Source organism: Manacus candei, unplaced genomic scaffold, assembly GCF_025592945.1.
Source record: "Manacus candei isolate 608988 ecotype Guabito, Panama unplaced genomic scaffold, ASM2559294v1 h1tg000073l, whole genome shotgun sequence".
Taxonomy (NCBI): Eukaryota; Metazoa; Chordata; class Aves; order Passeriformes; family Pipridae; genus Manacus; species Manacus candei.
The window spans coordinates 2830221-2850181 of NW_026138121.1; the positions used below are offsets into that span (position 1 = coordinate 2830221).

Here is a 19961-nt window from a genome sequence, read left to right on the forward strand (position 1 = left end):
GTGGCAGTGGGAGGTGCAGAGTGGGAGCCCAGCGTGGCTCCCACAGCTCCCAGTCCAGTGGGAGAACCACAACCCAACGACTTCAGGAGCTCCAACACCAGCCAGTGTTGGTATGATGCCAATAAAAACCACGGCCAGATGAACAGGCACACACCAGCTGCATGGAAAGCTCGGGGTGAAGGCGGGGGGAATTAAATTAATCCCTTCATTATCAACCTGACCCCTGGAAAAAATCTGAAGGAATGGGCTGTGAAGGTTCACAGCGGAGCACTAAAGCCAGAAGATCAGCTAACACAGCATCTGCCAGCCCAGAAGGGCTCGGCTCTAATCTCCTCCACCCCAGCTGGGGCCGTGGTGGCTCGAGGCTGCCAGAGCCAGGCGATGCCAGCAGCCAGCCCGTGCCACACTGGCACCCCCTCAGAGGGGAGAAATGGAGGAGAACCTCAGTACAAACCAGCCCTCTGCCTTTCCTGTGGAGAACCTCAGTACAAACCAGCCCTCTGCCTTTCCTGTGGTCCTGGGTGGCTTTTGCTTGCCCATTTCCTGCCCCTTTAGGAGGAAATTCCGTGTTTTTTCCCGGTACCTGCGTTACTCTCAGAGAACTGGGTTGATACGTGTCAGCCCATTATGGCACACACTCACTAAGTTAATGCTGTGACACTATGTAGAGGTTTAAATATTAGGTGAGCTTTGGGTAAGCAGAGATGTGGCACATGGGAAAAGGAAAGGAGGTGAGGATGAGCCACTTGGGGATTTTGGGGAGGAAAGATCAGCCACCCATATAACTCCAGTGAGGAATCCTCAAACCTTGCTGTGTTATGGCATGTCCAGTCTTACAGCCACACTTGTTGCTGAATTCACAGCCAGCTCTGCAAACACCCCCAAATGTGGATCCCCACCATGAAGGGAAGATCCAATCTCTTCCCATACTCCAAACCTGCCCAAACCTTCACCCCAAACCTGACAAGTCTCTGTTGGGAGACACAGCCATGTCTTAGAAGCTGCTCTTCTAATCTGGAGATGGCTCAGGACTAAGAGTAGCTTCCTCAGTTCATCCTTGAACAGATTTTTAATAAAGATTTTAAGAGGTTTTTAAAAAAAAAGACCCCAAATCTGCCCCAAAGACACCTGGACACAGTGCACACACACACACAGGATCCTTGGTGCTTTCTTGCAGGGAGGGAAGAGCAGGGAGCAGCAGAGCCATGGGCAGTGATGGTGCCACAGGCATCACCTCCAGTCAGGGCAGGGGACAGGCTGCAATCCGAGGCCAGATGCCACATGGCAGAATAAAACCAAGCACACAGTGTGGAGGGATTTCTGTTCCTGCAATCCAATCCCTTCTGCTGAGCTGCTGCCAAGTGCCCTCCTGGCCCCACTGCTGCCAACAGATCCTTAGGAAAAGTTTGAGGGAGAGGGGGGGAAACAACAGAAAATAAGAAAAAAAGTCTCCTTCTTGGGATTAATATCTCAAGTGAAACTTATTTTTGAAGAATAATAACCAGAGAGCTAAAGGCAGAGAGCACCGACCCCCAGCTCGTCTCCATCACGGTCGGGGTGGTCCTGGATGTGGTGGAAGAGGCACCACACCTGGGGGGGTGGATTAGCCCAGCAGGCTGCTCTCTGCTGTTCCCACTCCCAGCACAGACAGGCAGCTGAAAGCAGATTTATCTGCTGGATAATAAAGGCAAAAGATTCTCAAAGGGGACAAGTTTCAAGCCAAATCACCAGGCTCCTCCATTTCTTTTTTTTTAATCCCTCTCAAAACTGTCTGTATTATACAGGGGGAAGGGGGAGGGAGGGTGGGGGGCATCCTCACCCAAAAAAACAGCAGAGCAGACGTGGTTGAAGCACCAGCCAAGAGCTGCAGAGGTGCCTCGGAGGCACAAAGAGGAGATTAAGGCTGAAAGGCTACAGCCAGGCGAGGAGTCTGCTGGGAAGGATGGGAAGAGCGCACGGGAAATATTTTTGGATGGCTGACAAGGAGATGCAGAGACCATCTGGGTGAGGGGAGGAAGGGCAGGGTGCCAGGGAGAGCCATGGGAAGGATCAGCCCAGCCAGGGGAAGGCAGGTCTTCACAGCTGCGTGTGCAGGACCCGCTCTCTCCCTCCTCCTCCTCCTCCTCCTCCTCCTCCTCTGAAGAGAGAAGCAACAGCCTGGAGCTCAGGGAGAGGGGCAGGTATGTTGGTTTGGTGTGGAGGTTTTATTCATAGACTCATAGAACAGCCTGTGTTGGAAAAGACCTTAAAGGTCATCTCATTCCATGGGCAGGGACACCTTCCACCAGCCCAGGTGGCTCCAAGTCCCATCCAACCTGGCCTTGGACACTTCCAGGGATGGGGCAGCCACAGCTTCTCTGGGCAACCTGTGCCAGGGCCTCCCCACCCTCCCAGGGAAGAATTCCTTCCCAATATCCCATCTAACCCTGCCCTCTGGCAGTTTGCAGCCATTGCTCTTTGATCCTGGAAGTACAAGCACAGTACAGCTGTTACACTGTGACCTCCAGCAAGTCACCTCAGCCCAGCACTTCCAGCCTCCTCATCCTCATGGGGGGATAACAAGGCTCAACTTCCACTGCAATAATTCGGGATGCTCTGACAGGAAAAGCTGCCCAAGCCTGGAGTGCAGTGAACAGGTCCTGTTTGAGAACAGGTCCTTCACTAACCTGCTCAAGGCCATCAGAGAGAGAGAGAGTGGTGACAGCAGGTTTTTGGGATATGGATGTCTGCCCTTGCTGGGAACAGGCCCGGGACCCAGGGACTCATTTTTCACAGGGCATTGAGCAGCCATTAGACGTTAACGACTTTTGGCAACTGCTGACCTGGGTCAGATTCAAACCAATGACCCAAAAGGGAGATGTTTTGCTTTCCCCATCAGCAGCCCCTGGGAGCCATCCTGCACTGTGCTGCCTCTGGAAAAAAAAAGGAGCTCAGAAAGGAAAGGCAGAGAGGTCCTGGGCTGCAGCACAGGGTAACCCTATCAACATGCACTGCAGATCCTGGCAGCCTTTTCCCCGGGAGGAATCAAAGCCTCATTGATACGTGAATTATGAATGAAACCTTAAGCTTTTAAACTTTTAACCTGTGCATTTCTAAGAAAGTCTTAATTTAGCCAGAGACACGGCAGGAAAGAACAATGGCTCGGTGGAAGGTACTGGATTTTCTGGGCTTTTAAAGTACACCCTTGCTTAAGATGAATATTTCATTTACCGAGCTATTCTGAGGGGAAAAGGGAAATTCTGACCCTCGCTGACCAGGGACGTGAAGTGAAATCTGGGTTACACTGAAACTCCTGGATGAGACTGACTGACACCAACATCATCCCTCCTTCAATCCCAGCCCAGGGCTTCTGCTCCTCGCTCTCCCTCACATCCAAGTTTCTGTGAAATGCTTTAGTGATGAACAAACCACCCAACGTGACCCACAGCCCGATGCCAGGGTGGAGACAGCACCCCAAAGCCCAGCACCCTCCCAGAACAGGAGTCCCACCCCACCCCACAGTCTGCTGTGCACCCCAGGCATGTTTTAGGCTGAGCCTTGCACTGTCCCACTCCACAGGGCAGCTGAGACAAGCTCAGGGACAGGCTTTGTCCAGCTCCTGTTTGTGAATTTATCCCCAGCTAAAGGGCCAGAAAAAAGCTCTGGGGAAGCAGCAAAGCAGGAATGGGGATTCAATGTGACAGGGGTCAGGTCAGCTCACACCAAATAAAACCAGGGTGGGTCAGCTCAGTGGAAGTAACACTCATTAGAAGAATAAACTATATAATGAGGAGGGAGGGGGCTGCTTTGCTCAGGTCTAGCAAGGCACTGTTAAACTTTATATCACAAGTACCAATCCTCTCCACTGGAGTTCACCCAAAAAATCGCCTTGCTGACCAGTGCTGAATGAGATTTTGTTTATTTTCTAGACAACTGTGGGCACATTGCTTCCATCAGCAGCAGAGCTGGCACAGAGCTGGGATGTGAGCAGAGCCAGGAACAAAATGAGCCAGAGCCTCCAGTCTTCTGCTGCCCTGCAACTGAGCTTTCTCCAGGACAAGGCTGCAGGGAACTGCTGGGGTAGAAATTGTGCAAAACCCAAACCCAGCCCAGAAGGGACACTGGTGTCACAGGAGGCACATGGCAGGACAGGTCAGAGAATCACAGAATGCTTTGGGTTGAAAAGGACCTTAAAGATCATTTAGTTCCAACCCCCAATCACGGGCAGGGACACTTTCCACCAGCCCAGGTTGCTCCAAGCCCTGTCCAACCTGGCCTTGGACACTTCCAGGGATGGGGCAGCCACAGCTTCTCCCAAGCCTGCTGGGAATGTAGTTCAGGACTTTAACAAACAAGCAAATTCTGCTGATGTGCTTCAAGAAGTTACAGTCCCCTTCTCCGAGCCCGGAGGCACCAGCAGGAGGGACACAGACCTGTTTCAGCAACACAAAGGCTGTCACATCAATTTAAATTCTGAGGAAGTTTTGAAGCAAAGCAGGGAATTAGGTGACACTGCCTTAAATCACCACATGAGGGTCCTCCAGTGCTCAGAGGTCCAAGACCTGAGGAAAGGACCTGTTACTAGTTGGGACAGGGCAGGACTGGGCACACAAAAGCAGCTAAGGAAGGATGGAGAGAAGGAGATGTGGTCTAGGGTGGACTCAGGGCTTGCCCACCACATGGCAGAAGATGGTGCTGTTCAGAACCAGGCAGAACTGGGGCAGAAAAGGCAATGCCACCCTTGGGTATGCAAGGATTAGACATCATGAGCCAGCAAAGCTCCTCATTTTCAAAGGAGGGAAAGAAGGGCAAAAAAAAAAAAAGCTTAAAAAACCCCAAAATCAATCAGCCACAAATTATAAATAAAAGAGATGAAAGTTAAGAGCGAAACGAAACAAAGCCCCAGGTGGCCTCTGCCTGGGGCACTCCTGCTAATTTTAGTTTCTCAGCTCTTCCCTGAGCTGTCTGCTTCCATGACTGTACAGTTTTAGAGCATTTACTTCACTGTGACTCCCTAAAATGTTGCACACGGGGATGGTCCAGCCTGGGCATCGGTGGGAAGGGGGAAGGCAAGGAAAAGGTGTGTGGGACCAACCTCGGGGGGGACAAACCCAGTGGATCTGGGTTCTTGAGCTGCTCTGGGTGGCCAAAGAGGTGGTTGCTGGCTGTGCCATTGTGTGTCCAGGTCCACACATCCTCAGAGCACAGGGATGGATGGACAATTCCAGTATGGACGTGAACGATCCTGCGCCCCTTCCAGCGCCGAGCAGGCAGCAGGGTGTGCAGCTCCCTCCTGGGATTCCCTTGCACAAACCTCTCCCTGCACCCTCCCCAGATGCTCAGTGATGCACCCACAGCCTCTCCCACCCCGACTCCCCCTCTCCCTGCCAAAAACCACGGCAGCCCTGCTGGGTGCTGGGTGCTGGAGGGGGGTTGGCCGGGCAGAGCCGCTCAGCAGCCACCACCACGAGAGAAAAGGCAGTGGCCTCACAGAAGCATCCTACACAGCAGAATGTATTTAAATACCTAATGAAGGAATAAATCTGGGAGAGGGAGACATTTACTGCATACTTATTCACACAGAGCCTTTGTGCAGGCGGGGGGGGTGCGGGGGGCTGGCACTGCAGCTGCGCCCCTCTGCCGGGGTAATGAATATGGCAGCATCCTATTAAATGAGGCTCTACCTGTCAGGGGGGGATATTGAGCACTCCCAGCCACCACATCCATTCCAGAGGACCCGTCTCAGCCACGACAAGATGCAGAACTCTTATCGACAGGGACCCTCCCAGGGGGCTCGGAGAGCAAACACCGCCGTGGGGGGGGACAGAGACAGATTGGGCCACTTTGCCTCTGCACAAGACAGCAGGGCTTTTTTCTTTGTGGCTTTTAATCCCCCCCCAGGCAATATGTCAGAGGGTCGAAGTCATGAACTCATCCCATGGCAGGGGGTGAGGCTGAAGGGCCGAGGGCTGTGCTCGGGCAGAGGCAGAACCTCGGACCAGAGGATGAGGGCGAAGATCCCAAGAGGACAATTAAGTCCTATTTGTGCCCTCAAGCCCTGAAAATGTGCTTCCTTCAGCCCAGCAGAGCTGGCTGGGCTTTTCCACCTGCCATTTTACCGCAGGTGGAAAAGCACAGTTTGCTTTTGTTGCTGTGAAGGAGCAAGACCCACCTGCTGCTGCATTGGAGCAGGGAAGGAGCAGCCCAAGGCCATGCAGAGACAAGCTGGGATGGGGTGGGTGCCTGGACAGAGCATATTGTCCTGGTCTGGGGTCAGAGGCACAAATGTCACAGCCCACAGAGGCTGAGCTGTACCCCCCATCCCCAGACAGGCAGCAGGAGCTGCCACAAACCTGTGTGTTAAGAGCTGAATACCACGAAGTCCTCCCTGCCCCGGGCTCTCTCAGCCCTCATCCCACACCACCAGCACCCCTCCCTGCAGGGCACAGGGTGGTGATGACACACAAGAGCTCAGACGTGAAGGCACTTCACATTTCAGGCAACTAAATGCATGGGCAACTATCCCAGACAGTGCTGAGTGATGGAGCATCAGCACCCGCTGTGTCCCCACAGCCCTGAGCTCACACCCACCATCCCACAGCATCCCTGAGCCTCCAGCAGCATCCCTGAGCCTCCAGCAGCATCCCTGAGCCTCCAGCGGCATCCCTGAGCCTCCAGCAGCATCCCCGAGCCTCCAGCAGCATCCCTGAGCCTCCAGCCACCACTCAGCTCCCAGCTTTACCTCCCCCACCTCCCAAACACAGCCAAACTCATCTCGCCCTTTGCCTGCCCTTCTGCCTTCTCTCCCTCCCCCCTGATACAAAAGGTCGGGTTTGAAATTCAGGGGTCAGGAGGAAGAAATGGAGCGGGGTCACGGGTGAGAGAAGCAGAGAGGGGAGGAATTTCACCTCTCCAACCATTTGCTTCCATGAATCAGCAGCCTCAGAGCTCCTGCCAGGAGTGAGGGTGTTGGGATTGAGCAGGGGAGGGCAGAGGGGGCTCGTGGGGACAAGGGTGTTCCCCACCCCACAGCCCAGGACAGAGCAGCACAGCAGCCCCTCCCTCTCCTGCAGGCTCCTCTCCCCCCCACCCTTTTTTTTTTTTGGCTTTTTTTGCCAGAAAAAAACCCAAACCACCTAAATGCCAAACCCCCAAAGCAGAGTTGCAGCAGAAATGGAGCGAGAGGAAATTAAAGATGTGCTTAACACATCTGGAGTTTACATTTTCCATCTGCAGAGCCCAGCGAGGCAGACGGAGAGAGGAAAGGTCCTTCAGGTTCCTCTCCAGGTGCCTGTTAAGGGGGAGGGAGTTTGGTTCATGTTGCCTCTTCACAAGTAGGATCTGGGGTGAATAAATATATCATCCCACATTGCTTGTGTCATCACTGTGCCCTAAACACCAGCTTTTGGGGTTTTTTCTTTAATTTACATTATCACATACACTCACTATCTGCCAGACACGTCCATTAGCTCTCCCTCTCCAAACTGCTCCACAGCCAGAGCCAGGCACTTTGGGAAAGCCTGGGAGGATTCCTGCCTGCTTGAGGATTTCACACTGGCCCCTCTCTGCTGTAAAGGTAAAAATAATTCCTGTGCACAGGAGGAAATGAATGCACTGAGCATCCCAATGAACTTGGAAGGTGGCTTAAAAGAGCAAGGGATGAACTGTAACCTCCCTCTCTGGAGTGACTGCCATGCTTGGAGGTGGACCATCACCATCCCTGTGTCCCTGAGCCTGGCAGTGATGCCCAGGAGAGAGGGCAGCCCCATTCCCAGGGAAGGTGGAGATCTCCACTGAGGAAGTGCAGCTGCCACTGGGAAATGTGCTGCGAGAGCAAAAAAAAAGCTGTTTTCATGTAAATGTCCCTAATAATAAAAGAGTGAATGAAGAAAGCAACACATACAAACAGGAAATAGTACATTTGTGCTAGAGAAGCAAAAATGATTCTAAAAAAGAGAGCTTTATCAACAGATTCCAGAAGGCATTGGCTGTTCTTTAATGCTCCTCAAGGAATAACACACAGATCCTGCTGAACCTGGCCTGCCTCTGATCACAGGTTTCTTAACAATCCCAGCCTGGGTGCTGCACGCTTGGAAAACATTAAACTTGCTTGTTTTCTCAGGCAAATATTGAACTGCTGTTCCTGCACCCCCTAACTGGTGTTTCATGCTGCTTGCCCTGGATCTGCTCACAGCTCCTGCAGCCAGGGCTGCTGCATTTCCATGGCAATCCCAACTCCCAGGCTGCTGGGATCAGCCTAATCCCAGTCCAACCCAGCCAGTGGCAATAGGGTTTGCCCTCTGCACAGGGGATTTGATTTGGGTTGGATATTGGGAAGAAATTCTCCCCTGTGAGGGTGGGGAGGCCCTGGCACAGGTTGCCCAGAGAAGCTGTGGCTGCCCCATCCCTGGAAGTGTCCAAGGTCAGGTTGGACAGGGCTTGGAGCCACCTGGGCTAGTGGAAGGTGTCCCTGCCCATGGAAGGGGGTGGAATGAGATGATCTTTAAGGTCCTTTCCAACCCAAACCATTCTGGGATTCTATGATGAAACACTTTGCTTTTCTTAGTGAGGTGGATCCCTTCCTCTCTGACCAAGCCCCTTTAACCACCCAAGCCCCTAAAGATCAACGTTTCACTCTTGCAGGGAGGGGGTAAATCCAGTCCAAACTGCCAAAAATAAGTCCAAAGGTAGGTCTTTGGTTTTTATAGCTGACAAGTTGCCACTTGTGCTCCTAAACAGCTTCCTGGAGTGAGAAAAGGAGCTCAGAACCCTCAGTCCCTTCCTCTCACAGCAGCACCGAGTTTACAAGCAACAGAGAAACAGGAGACAATGTCTGTTTGTCCCTTGATAAGTGTCCTACTAGTTCAGTGGGAAAAGGGCTGGAATCACGGGGGCAGCTCTCACAGCAGCTGGGCTGAGGGAATTCCCACTTCAGCTTTTAATTAATAAGAGCGAGCTGCAGGACAGAGCTCCAGCAGAAAAAAAAACAAAAAAAAAACAAAAGCGCTGCAAGAAACTCTCCAACAGCTCCTCAGAGGAGCAGAACCACGAGTGAAACACCAGTGTGGCACTGGGAAAAGGTGGCACAGGGCCCAGCTCACCATGGCAGTGCTCCCCTCAAGCTGAGAGCCCTGGAAAAATCAAATATCAAATATCAACTCTACCCCGTACAACAGGATATGCTCTGTTCTGAAATGTACAATATTTACACACATTTATCAGTTGATTACTAACAGCGAGGGTCAGTATTTATTTTGTTTTCTTTGCAGTTTGGGTTACAAAGTAGATTTCAGACGAACTCCCTGTGATGTCAGAAAGTGCTGTCATCCCCTTTCCTGGTGGGAAAATCGGGGGCCAGAAAGCAGCCTTGTCCATGTTTCAAACTCCTCAATCTCTCTTTCACTATACCTGAACCTTCCAGATATTCTAATTATTTATTTCTCAATAACAAGACCGGGTTCCCAGCGTGAAAGGCTCTGCACAAAGAAACCACGAGAAGAAAAGCAGAGAGGGTCACAGCCTGCTGCCCTTTTGCTTCAAAGCTCTGCAGAATGATTTAGCCCAAATATACTCAAGAAGTGCAGTCGGTCTGCGAGTCAAAAGGAAGGGGGAAGGTGGGAGGAGGGGACTCTGGTTTTATTCCAAGTCTGCCATTCATCAATTTAAGCGTGTGAGACCAAAGGGAGCCCCTTCGTGGTACAAAGTCTCTCGGAGTGAGGAGCTTTAAGAGCATCGGGAAAAAAAAAAAAGGCAGCAAAGAAGCTCGGGAGGGAGAGCAGGCAGAAGGATGCTCTGTTTTCCCACTAATAAGCCAGTGGCTGCGGGATGACGAGCAAAAGCAAACATCACATTAGTCAGCCAAACGTTCCCTCGGAGCCGCGAGGTTGCAGGCTGAGAACGCTCCCGGCCGCTGGGGAAGGTAAGTGCTCCCAGCTGGAGGCACAGCGCTGTTTGTTCCAGAGACCTTGTTTTACCCCAGCGTCTCGTCCTCCCCCTTTTCGCCTTTACTCAGAGCAGCTCAAGGGACCGACTCTTCTCCCCGACTAACAGGGGTCTCAGACTGGCCTCCTCTCCAAGCAGCAAATGCAAATCACCCTCTAAGTTAGTGGCAATGACCAAACTTCACAGTCCCCACTGCTTTTAATGAGCTGGGAAGGGGGGGGGGAAGAGGCCGAGGCAAGACAAACAATTACCACCTACAGTCCCCCAGCGCTTTGTGCTGCCTGGATCCCAGCTTTCCAGGATGCTCAGGCTGGTTTGAGGATGCTCAGGCTGGTTTGCCTAAGGCCTGCAGGCAGGTTTATGAGATTAAAGCCCAGCACACAATAAATAATTTAGCAGCTAACCACAAAAAAAAAATAAAATAAAAAAAAGAAAAAACCCCCGTGCTGTATAAGAGCGAGGCTGTATGATGTGTACATTCATTTTAAATGCACATCACTTTCATCTACATGTATCTATTTGATGCAAAGACGTGTAACCGTGTGAGGAGGAACAGCCAGGAGAGGTGCCGGGTCCCCGGCTGAGGCAGGCAGGGAATGTCGGGACAAACGCTGATGAGCCTCTTGCTAATTATTCCAGCCTGCCCCTGCTGCTCCCTGCACTCCCCTGTTTGCATCCATGTCCAAGGAATCAGAATCTAAACCCTTCCTGAGCCAGTTATTCCTCCACCATCGTCCCCTGCTCCCAGTGTGGACTGGCAGCAACTGGGGGAAGCTGCACCCGGCTCAGCTCTGACCAGGAGCAAACCACATGGGTCACACCCCGGGCAGCATCCCCTCTTTTGGTGGGTTTGATGGTTGGATTTGATGACCTGAGAGGTCTTTTCCAGCCTTTATGGTTCTATGGTTGCACAGGTTTTGTGGGGTGGCAGCACCTCAAGGCTGGCAGTGGTTCCTGGAGCACAGGGCTGGGAAAAGGCTCATGATGTTACAGACACAGGGTGGATGCACAGGGAAACCTGCCTGACAGATGGGAATTGCTGCCACGTCTCCTCAGTCCCAGCCAGACTGTTCTGTGACCAGAAACTTCCCTTTCAGTGTCCTCAGGGCTCCCCCAGCCCCAGGTGGGACACGGCCACGCTCAGGGGTGTAAATCACAATTTGAGTTACAGAGCAGAAAACTGCAAGCTCCAGTAACATATTCCCATGTCAGCTCAATAAAACCGGCGGGTAACACAAGAAGAAGGATGTGAGCACCCTCACCCCCACAGGACCACCCTGTACCTCATCAGCATCATCTGAGATTGCTTTGAGACACATCTAATGAATGACCCTCATCTTCCAACCTACAGCAAAGGGGAAAAAAACCCCACAACCAAAACCTAAAGGCGTGGAAAGGCTGAATGCAGCAGTGTGAATGCAGGGGGGAGGCTGGGAGACAGCCAGGAGGTGCTACCACTGCTGCTAACAGCAGCAGACACGTTCAGACTTAGTGTTTTATTGTTATTTTTGTCCAAGTCACAGCCAGGAAAGCCCGTGACCATTCCACAAACTCCAGGGAATGTCTCTGGTGCAAAATTCCCCTGGGTGCTGCATTCCCCAACCCCAGGAGCTCCTCAGAGCAGGCAGGGGTTTGCATCCCTGTGTCATTTCCATGCTGGGCTGCCTGCAGAGAGCTCCCTGAAGGGCTGGGAAATGCAGGCTTTGCCTCTCCAAGCATCTCTGCAGGAATGGAAAGAGGGTCATAAAAGGCAGGGGGAGGTGGGGAGCCCATGCATCATCACAGGCATAATGGGCTCGTGCTGATATAGGGACTGGCCACATCCCGGGCCCGCCTGCCCGGCGCATCCATAAATATCCGGCAGATGCTCCAGTGATGGATTTGCCCTGGCAAACCAGGCAGTATTTTACAGCCCTGCTGAGGCTGTCGCTGTCCTGCCCTGCAGAGAAAGGCAACAGCACCAACAATGGCCACTAAACTTGATTAGGGGATTGAGGAAATATTAAAGGTGGCATCAGTCACACACAGGGGAAGCCCAACAGCAATCCCGGCACAGACCGTGCTGCTTTTACACAACATTCCCTTCCCTGATTGTCCCTAAATCCCAACCTTTTTGCAGCAGCAGAAGCTCAGGGGCTGTGCCAGTACCCAAGACTCTTCCTGCAGATTCCTCCATCTCTTCCCAGCACATTTGTGGTTTCCACATTTGTTTTTACTGCCTCGAGGAGGCATTTATAGAGGCAACATTGCATGGTCTTCTCACAGTATTTCTTGCCACCCAGGGATTTAAGATCTTACAAATGGACCAAAACCTATGTTATTTTGACCTCTGAGGATTTTAAAAGCCTGCAGAAAAATATGTATATAGTAAAGAAAGCATGAACTTCTTGACTCGTAAGTAGAAAGGCAAGAGTCCAACAGTGCCCTACCCCCAAGAACCAACAACATCCAGAACACAGCAACCCCTTCAGATTTACACTCAGAGGAAAGCAGGGGCAGCCAGGAAAATAAAATGAATTCACAAAACAGTTTGGTATTTTCTGATATTTTTCACCAAGATCACTTCAAGAAGAAACTCATTATTGAACGAGATGAAAGCGGAGTGAAACGGAGGAGGAATAACTTCTGCCTCACTTCATGCTCATAAAGGAGATAATACCTCTTAGACAACGTGTGGGGATTAATTATCTTCCAAATATGTCAAAGGAAAAAAAAAAAATCTTAGTTGGATGGGGCGCTGAACAACCTGGCCTAGGTGAAGGTGTCCTTGCTCATTGCAGGGAGTTGGACCAGATGGCATTTAAAGGTCCCTTCCAACCCAAACCATTCCATGATCTGGGAGGCAGGATATATTCCATGCAGGGGCCTGTCCAGCCTGCACTAGCTCCACTTCATTTAGAACTGAACAAAAATCTTGAGTCTGATTTTTTTATTTTTTTTTGTTCATTTGCCCTCCAAAATCTCCCAGTTCGATTTTTCAAGGTGCCTGAACCTGCGGAAGACCCACAGTCATCCCCAGCTCACAAGCCAAGAAACAAGATTAAAGCAGACTCAGAGCCCACCTGGCTCCATTTCACATCCACAGCATTTCCTGAACACCTGCCCCTTCACTCTCCAGCAGCTATAAAAATATGTGCCAACTTCTCAGTCTTTTTTCTTATTTTACTTGCTCTGGCAGGCAACAGATAACAGAACCAGAGAAGTGATGCTGGAAGAAGAAGAAACCAATTTTATGTCGCTAAGAAGTGGCAGGGACACTCCTGAATGCTCAAAACCAGAGTCTAGAGGGATTTGGCAGCTCTGCCCCTTCTCCAGCCCCAAAATACACACATCAGTGCTCTCCTCTGGCTGCCATCACTTTTCATATTCCCTTGCACGAATTCCAATTAATAAGTAAGACTCCAACTTCTGGCTGTGAACAATAACAAATGTAAGGGGACCATAGAGCATTTTGGGGACCCGTTTCTGAGGTCAAAGTTTGACTGCACCTTTTTTTACACAGATGGCAGCAAAGGGGAATTACTTTCTGAGTCTTGAAAATCCTCGTTTAGGAAGAAAATTAATCCCTGCTCCTCCAACCACACCAGAGCAACCACCAGCAGTGCAGTACTAAACAAATACCCCCTTATTTCACATTCTGGGGCAAGAAACAGACTTGTTTCCCAGACCTTTCAATCAAACAACTTCTTCAGTCAAACAAGAACCATCTGCCATCTTCCACCTCTGCTGGGACGTGGAGATCTGTGCCCTGGGGGTGACGGGATGACCATGGACCCAGCAAAGCCCCTGACGTGACAACCTACAGCTAAAAGCAGGCTTCCTCTTTGGAAGGAACCTGAAATGGATGATTTTCATCCGTTCAATAACAGCCTGATGTCCTCTTGGCTTCTCCACACGCTGATGCAAGGGAGTTTTTCCTGAAGTGCCACGGAATGTGAGTGCGGGGGCGATAATAAAGGACAAATTGAAAGGATGAGATAACCATCCATAGAATGAAGTCATTTAAGGACAGGTTCGGACATATATATTTCATTGTGAAAGACCTGTTTTATTCCCCACTAATGGAACAGATTGAATCAGCCAAGCTGAATAAAACTATCACGTCCCAAGACGTAACAACACACTCAGAGCTCGCCTTTCCCGCGGCTGCGGAATCCAGGCAGTTCCAGCTGTCCCTTGGAAAAGGGGAGGTTGGGAGCAAGGACAGACACTGCACCACACAGCCAGGGGTTCAGCAGGTGAACAGGAGTGTGATTCCATCGTGAAAATGAGTCACAGCACTTCTCCTGCAGCTCTTTGGGGGTGACCTTCCCCGCTGGGATGGATTGGAGCCACGGCCAGTGCGGCTGTTGTGGGGACAGGGTGTTACAGGGGTTCAGAACAGTGCCTGATGCCCATTTATCCGGGTGTGATTTGAGATGCAAATGCTCTCCTTCACCTCAGGGCACCTGAAACAACAACCACACCCAGGCTCTGGCCTGGAGCACTGAAGTTTGCCCAGCCAGTGCCTCACACCTCCGGCATCTCCGAGATTAAATCCTTATCACCACTGAGCAACTCACTGCTGGGTGAGAACCAGGTACAGCGTCACTGTTCCTGCTTTTCCCTCACATTTACCACCCAGGAGCATCCCCAGCTCATGTGAGGGTAGGCAGGGTTGCAGGAACTGCACGTTTCCCACAGCCAGCACGAACAGCACGATGGCAAAACAACACCAAACAACACCCAGCCGGCGTTGTCAGACACAGAGGAGACATTTATTTATTCTTGATCACAAACATTGTCCTCCGTCGACAAGCTGAATGAAGGGCACTTCACTGATTTATTAGATCTAATAAGAAACAGACCTCTCGGGATGAAACACAAGATTGATTTTCAGTGGTGAGCTTTGCTGCCATCCCAGAGCCTGACGAGATGAAAGCAGGCATGCACAGGGACAGAGGGCTGAGACAGCACTGGGCAGCAGGAAGAAATGGGAAGATTTGCATGAGGAAGGAGAGGTGAGATGAAAAGGAAACAAGGCAACAGCAGCCCTTCAAATTGAGGGTTACTCTTTTCTCCCTGCAATCCTCCTCTCTCCCACTATGGATCTTAAGAGCAGCAAACTGCTGGGAAGTTTAAAGGCAACTCCTGCACAGTTCTTGGGGAAACCTCCAAGCTGGACCCTCCCCATGCATCTGCCTTTCAGAGGAGCCCCTCTAAATACAGCCAGTGTAATTTTCACATCAGTCTCAGCATCTACCAGGCAAACCACATTAACTGAGTTCCGTGGATGCCGTTTTCCATCAGGAAAAAGACAACTAGCACAGCAGTGCTTAGCTTGAGGCCCTATTAATAGCAGCCCTAATTATATGGCTGCAAATTTAATTCATAGCAATGATTAGTGTCAAAATCAAAGGCATCACACATCAATATTGATGGAATTGTATGAAGCCCATAAACAGAACAAGCAAGCTGACACATCTGCCCCCAGCACTTAGTTGCTGTTAACTGTTGCATTAATGTCCCTTTTAATTTTGCTGGATGAAAATTGTTTTATTGGTGGAATCCACAATTCTGAGTGGTAATGTCTCTGACATGATCCCCTCCCAAAGCCAGGAGATGCTGTGGGAGGAGAGCTGCAGGGAGAACTGCATGCCAGCTCCCTGGGCTTCACCCAGCAGGTCACGGCACCACCAGCACATTTTGCTTTTCCCCCACTTGGATAAAGCTGCTGGGGAGCAGTGGTCCCCCAAAACAGCACGTGGGGGGTGTTCTGGGGGTGCAGACATTTCGTCCAGGACGTGTACTGAGTGACCCACAAGTCCCCCTGAGCCCTCACCATGTACAGGTGGGCTGCAATAAGAGGCAAGTGGGGTGGCAGAGCAGGAAAACTCCTCCTCCAGCACCGAGTTTTAACGGAGAACAGATCCACTGATTCACCCTTCTCCCTTCAACAGTAACCAAGGACAGGCAAAGCACAAACCAGAACCACCAGTTGCACGAGGAGCAGCTGACCAGTGTGGATCAGCCACAGCAGGTACAAGCACACCCTCCACCTGAACACAAACCCTGACCCCAGCAAATGCTCTGCTCCCCTGCAGGGGCAATGCCAAGCTCACTGATTTATCTGATATTATCCATTTGTCACAGCTTTGGTACCAAAACCCCTCTGGTGCAGCCCTGCTGATCCCACAGACCCCACGGGACCTGCCAACATCGACTGGACCCCGCAGGGCTCCAAAACCAGCAAAGCAAGAGGTGAGCTCAGGCTGGGAAAGCTGCCAGCCCTGCCACGGGGCTCTGCACAACTCCCCAGCAGACACAGAACTTCCTTCACACCCCAGCCAGTGCTGGATGCTGGGAGGAGCAGGGAGGGGCTTCAAATGTACCCAGGAAACAGGGAAAAAGGTCGAGGTGGACAGTGTGGGGTTGTAGCAGAGTGCAGGCAGGGATATCTGGGGCTGGGGGACCTTCAGCATTCCACTCCTTTGTAGGAGAGAGGCTGAAGCAGCAGCAGCTGCTCTCCCAGGGACCGTGGCAGGAGGAGTTGGGTGAATAACTAATGACTGAAGGACATCAGTGAGATAACACAGCGTTTTCAGTAAGGAATTCTCACTGGGGAAGCACAGGCAAATTTGAAAGATTTCAGAGCTGGCTCATCTGACTTCGCTCCAGCTACACAAAAGTGTCTTCTCTGAAACCCCAGACTGAGGACCAGCTTGTTTCCAAAGGAAATCAGCAGCTGTGGGTGAGGGAATAGGTGTGATGTAGCTCTCAGACATTAATTGTGTGGGCAGATATGCAATGGGGGAGGATATGAAGGAGATCAGGTGGATAAGATGTCTATCCACAGATCTCTGGCACTTACAGAGGTGTGTACATTTTTACCATCCTCATTTCACAGATGGGAGAGGAGAGATATGGAAACAGTCCTGAGCATCCTGAGCACTTGCTGACATCAAGACATGTCTGGTCTTGGAACAGGCACAAAAACTGGAGACAACTTGTCAACTTCCCACCAGGTCTGCAAATGCCTCCTCTGCAGCGAGAGCCCCACGGGCCCCACAGTTCAGTGCAAAGCTGCTTCCCACGCTTCACCTGGCCCCTCTTGGGCCGTGCAAAAGATAATCCCACGTGTCAAACGAGGAGAGATTTACTAAAACTGTAGGCAGGGCAACCAGAGTTAGAGAAAAACAACATCCTCAGCCCCAGAGCTGGGAGGACAGGACTGTGACTGTCCCAGTTAACAACGGGGGGCAGGGATGCCCTCAGCTGCAGGCAGCTCTGCTGTGTGGGAAATAAGGGCAGATGCCACGAAAGCCTGGCTGTAGGGAATGTCTGGAGTGAATTTACTCCAGAGAGCGACCTATTTTCTTCCACCAGGTGAAGGATTCCAGGTGAAGAGTGGACAGTGAAGCATGACTAGATTAATTCTGCATCAAAAAGGTGTTCAGTGTAGACTAGCACGAGGAATTAAACCCTGCTGAAGACACTGCATCTTCTGTAATCCTACATAATTCATGGAACAGGACTGTGAATACCTCGTGTGCAGGCACAGGCTGTTTGCTTTTACTGCCTCTAAATGAGGCAACTTCCCTCTCCCCCCCAAAAAACCCTGCAAAACAGCGAGCATCAGGCTGCCTGGCTGGCTCAGAGCTTGGCATGTGCATTTGTGATGTGCTGAGGGCTCCTCTTCCATCCATTTAGCTAAAAAAATCCTGGCTCTCCCCTGTGCCACGGCAGGGGGAGCAGGGAAGTGAGGGGCTCTGCTTACAAACCCCCCTCTCCCCCACGTTCAAAATTGCCCCACTGACACTCGAGAGGCACCAGGGAGGCACCTAATTTACTACTACTCAGCACTTGTAAAGTGCTGAATGAATATTAATGAGCTGATGTAATTAAAATGATGCAGACATTCAAGTGTAGTATCTGCCTGTCCTTGGATCTTCCTGGATAGATGAGGAAGAAATTCCCTGCTGCTTAAGGACACAAAAAATTAACAGCCTGCTGTTGATTACATTTGTTAACTCTTTCCCTGGTATGAAGAAGCAGGGTCTGCATTTAGCAGGTTCAGCTAATGCTGTCATTTATAGCTGAGGTTAATTTGAAGGATCTCAGCTTTCCAGAGCAGCATCTCCGAGGCTGGATTTGCTGGAGCTGGATCAGACTTCTGCACCCACTGATGAGCTGGATTCCAGCTGCAGCTTCAGCCCTAAAGACCAACCAGGGTCTCACACACATCTGCTCACACCCCAAGGCCAATCCCACACCCCTTTTAAATATGAAACTCCTGGTCCCTTCGAAGTCAGAATATCCTATGATTTTATGACTCAGAAGCAGGGAAATCCCAGTTGGATTTTGAAATCCTAAAACTCATTCAAGGTCAAGTTGGACAGGGCTTGGAGAAACCTGGTCTAGTGGAAAGTGTCCCTGCCTATGGCAGGGGGTTGGAATGAGGAAAGCTTGAAGTTTCCTCCCAACTCAAACCGTTCTGTGACTCTCAACTGAGCCCCCCCAAACCTCTTTGCTTTGAGAGGGAACCAGCAGAAGCATCTCTTTGCCCTGGGCAAGTAGCACCAGTGCTCTTGATGAAGAGGGCAAGGAGTGTTATCTTCCAGGACTGATCAATCATCCAACTGTCAGGGGGAAGAGCAGGAGGTAAGAGGCAGAGGGAAGCAGTAGGACTTTGCCCTGAGGCTTGGTTCCAAAAGCAGCCAAGTTAACCCATTCCTTTCTCTCCATGGCCAAACATCCTGCCACCATCAGCAATTCTGCCATCACCAAAATCTTTCTAACTCACAGTCTTCTACCCAAGTTGCAGAAGGGTTGCTGGGAAACAACTCAAAACCATTGCAAGATTTCCATAGGTGTGTCAAAAGAGGGGGAATGATCCAAGACCTTGGATACAGCATGCTGAGGTTCACTGAAATTCCAAGCCAGCTCCTCACTTTTCCCTAATCAGACTGGCCCATTATTGCCCTGGCAATTTTGGCATCAGCCCCACAAACACACACCACAGGTCACCGAATGATAAAACCCAAAAATCCCAGACAAACATCATGTCACACCCAGGCAGGCAGTGCATGAGGAGCTGGCTGGGGCTGAGACCCCCATTACCCTGCTGCTGCTGAGGGAACTCACTGGCTGGAAGCACAGGAAGGTGCCCTCAGCCCATGCCATGACATGCTGTGGAGCTGGAATGCCACAGAGCCACGGGAACTGCGTGGCCTCATTTCATCCCTTTCCCAGGACCATCCTGCAGCACCTTTCCCAAACCTTGGCACTTCAACACAAACCACAGCAACACCCCTCTGTGCTAACAGTGCTGAGGGATGAACTCTGCCTCACCAACAAGGCTCTTGGTGACCCAAACCCTACAATTCCTGCTCCTCACTGACTCCCGGCTTCACGCCGGGAAACGCCTGCGAGACACAGCAACAGCAACACACATCAGAGTCCCCTGAGAGAGAGGAGGAACAGATCTTGTCTCTCTGAAGCCACGGACACGAGCTTACCTTCCTCAGCTTGCCACTCTTGGTGCCCACGAACACCACGCTGTAGCCGTTGTAGACGTAGGAGGCCACGGCCGTCATCCTGTCGCGGCTGGAGGTGAAAAGCGTCACCCCGTCCACCGGCGTCGAGCCCCCCAGGGGCTGGTTGATGTCGAGCCCACAGAAGTTGTCATCGATGGGGACTGGCTGGAAAGACAAGGTTTTTGGGGTGGTTGTGAGTGAAGCAGAGCACAGGGCAGCCCCGCACGCTCGGGGTCACGCGAAGGGGAGCCGGCGGTGCCACCCCCTGCCAGCCTCAGCCTCCTTCCCCAGTGGCTTGTTCCCTTCCCTTTGCCATCCCTTCCTTTCACTGTCATCACCAACTCCCTGGTAAGAACACAGGCTGAAGGGGAAGAGCACTACAACTGTTCTGCTTTTGGGGAAACTGAGGCACGGAAAAATTTATCCTATTCATAGAATCATAGAATCAGCTGGGTTGGAAAAGACCTCTGAGATCATCAAGTCCAACCCTTGATCCAACCCTGCCGTGGTTCCCAGACCATGGCA

At 51.3% G+C, this 19961-nt stretch overlaps 1 protein-coding gene across 4 annotated transcripts in view; it reads right to left on the reverse strand.

The window, feature by feature from the left end:
• The window catches only part of PLXNA2 (plexin A2), a 171065-nt gene that overhangs the window by 128888 nt on the left and 22216 nt on the right, over positions 1-19961 (reverse strand). For all 4 annotated transcript variants that reach the window (XM_051808522.1, XM_051808521.1, XM_051808526.1 and 1 more), the window contains exon 3: positions 19419-19601. In XM_051808522.1, the coding sequence (XP_051664482.1) occupies positions 19419-19601 (183 nt within the window). The remainder of the gene's footprint in view (positions 1-19418; positions 19602-19961) is intronic.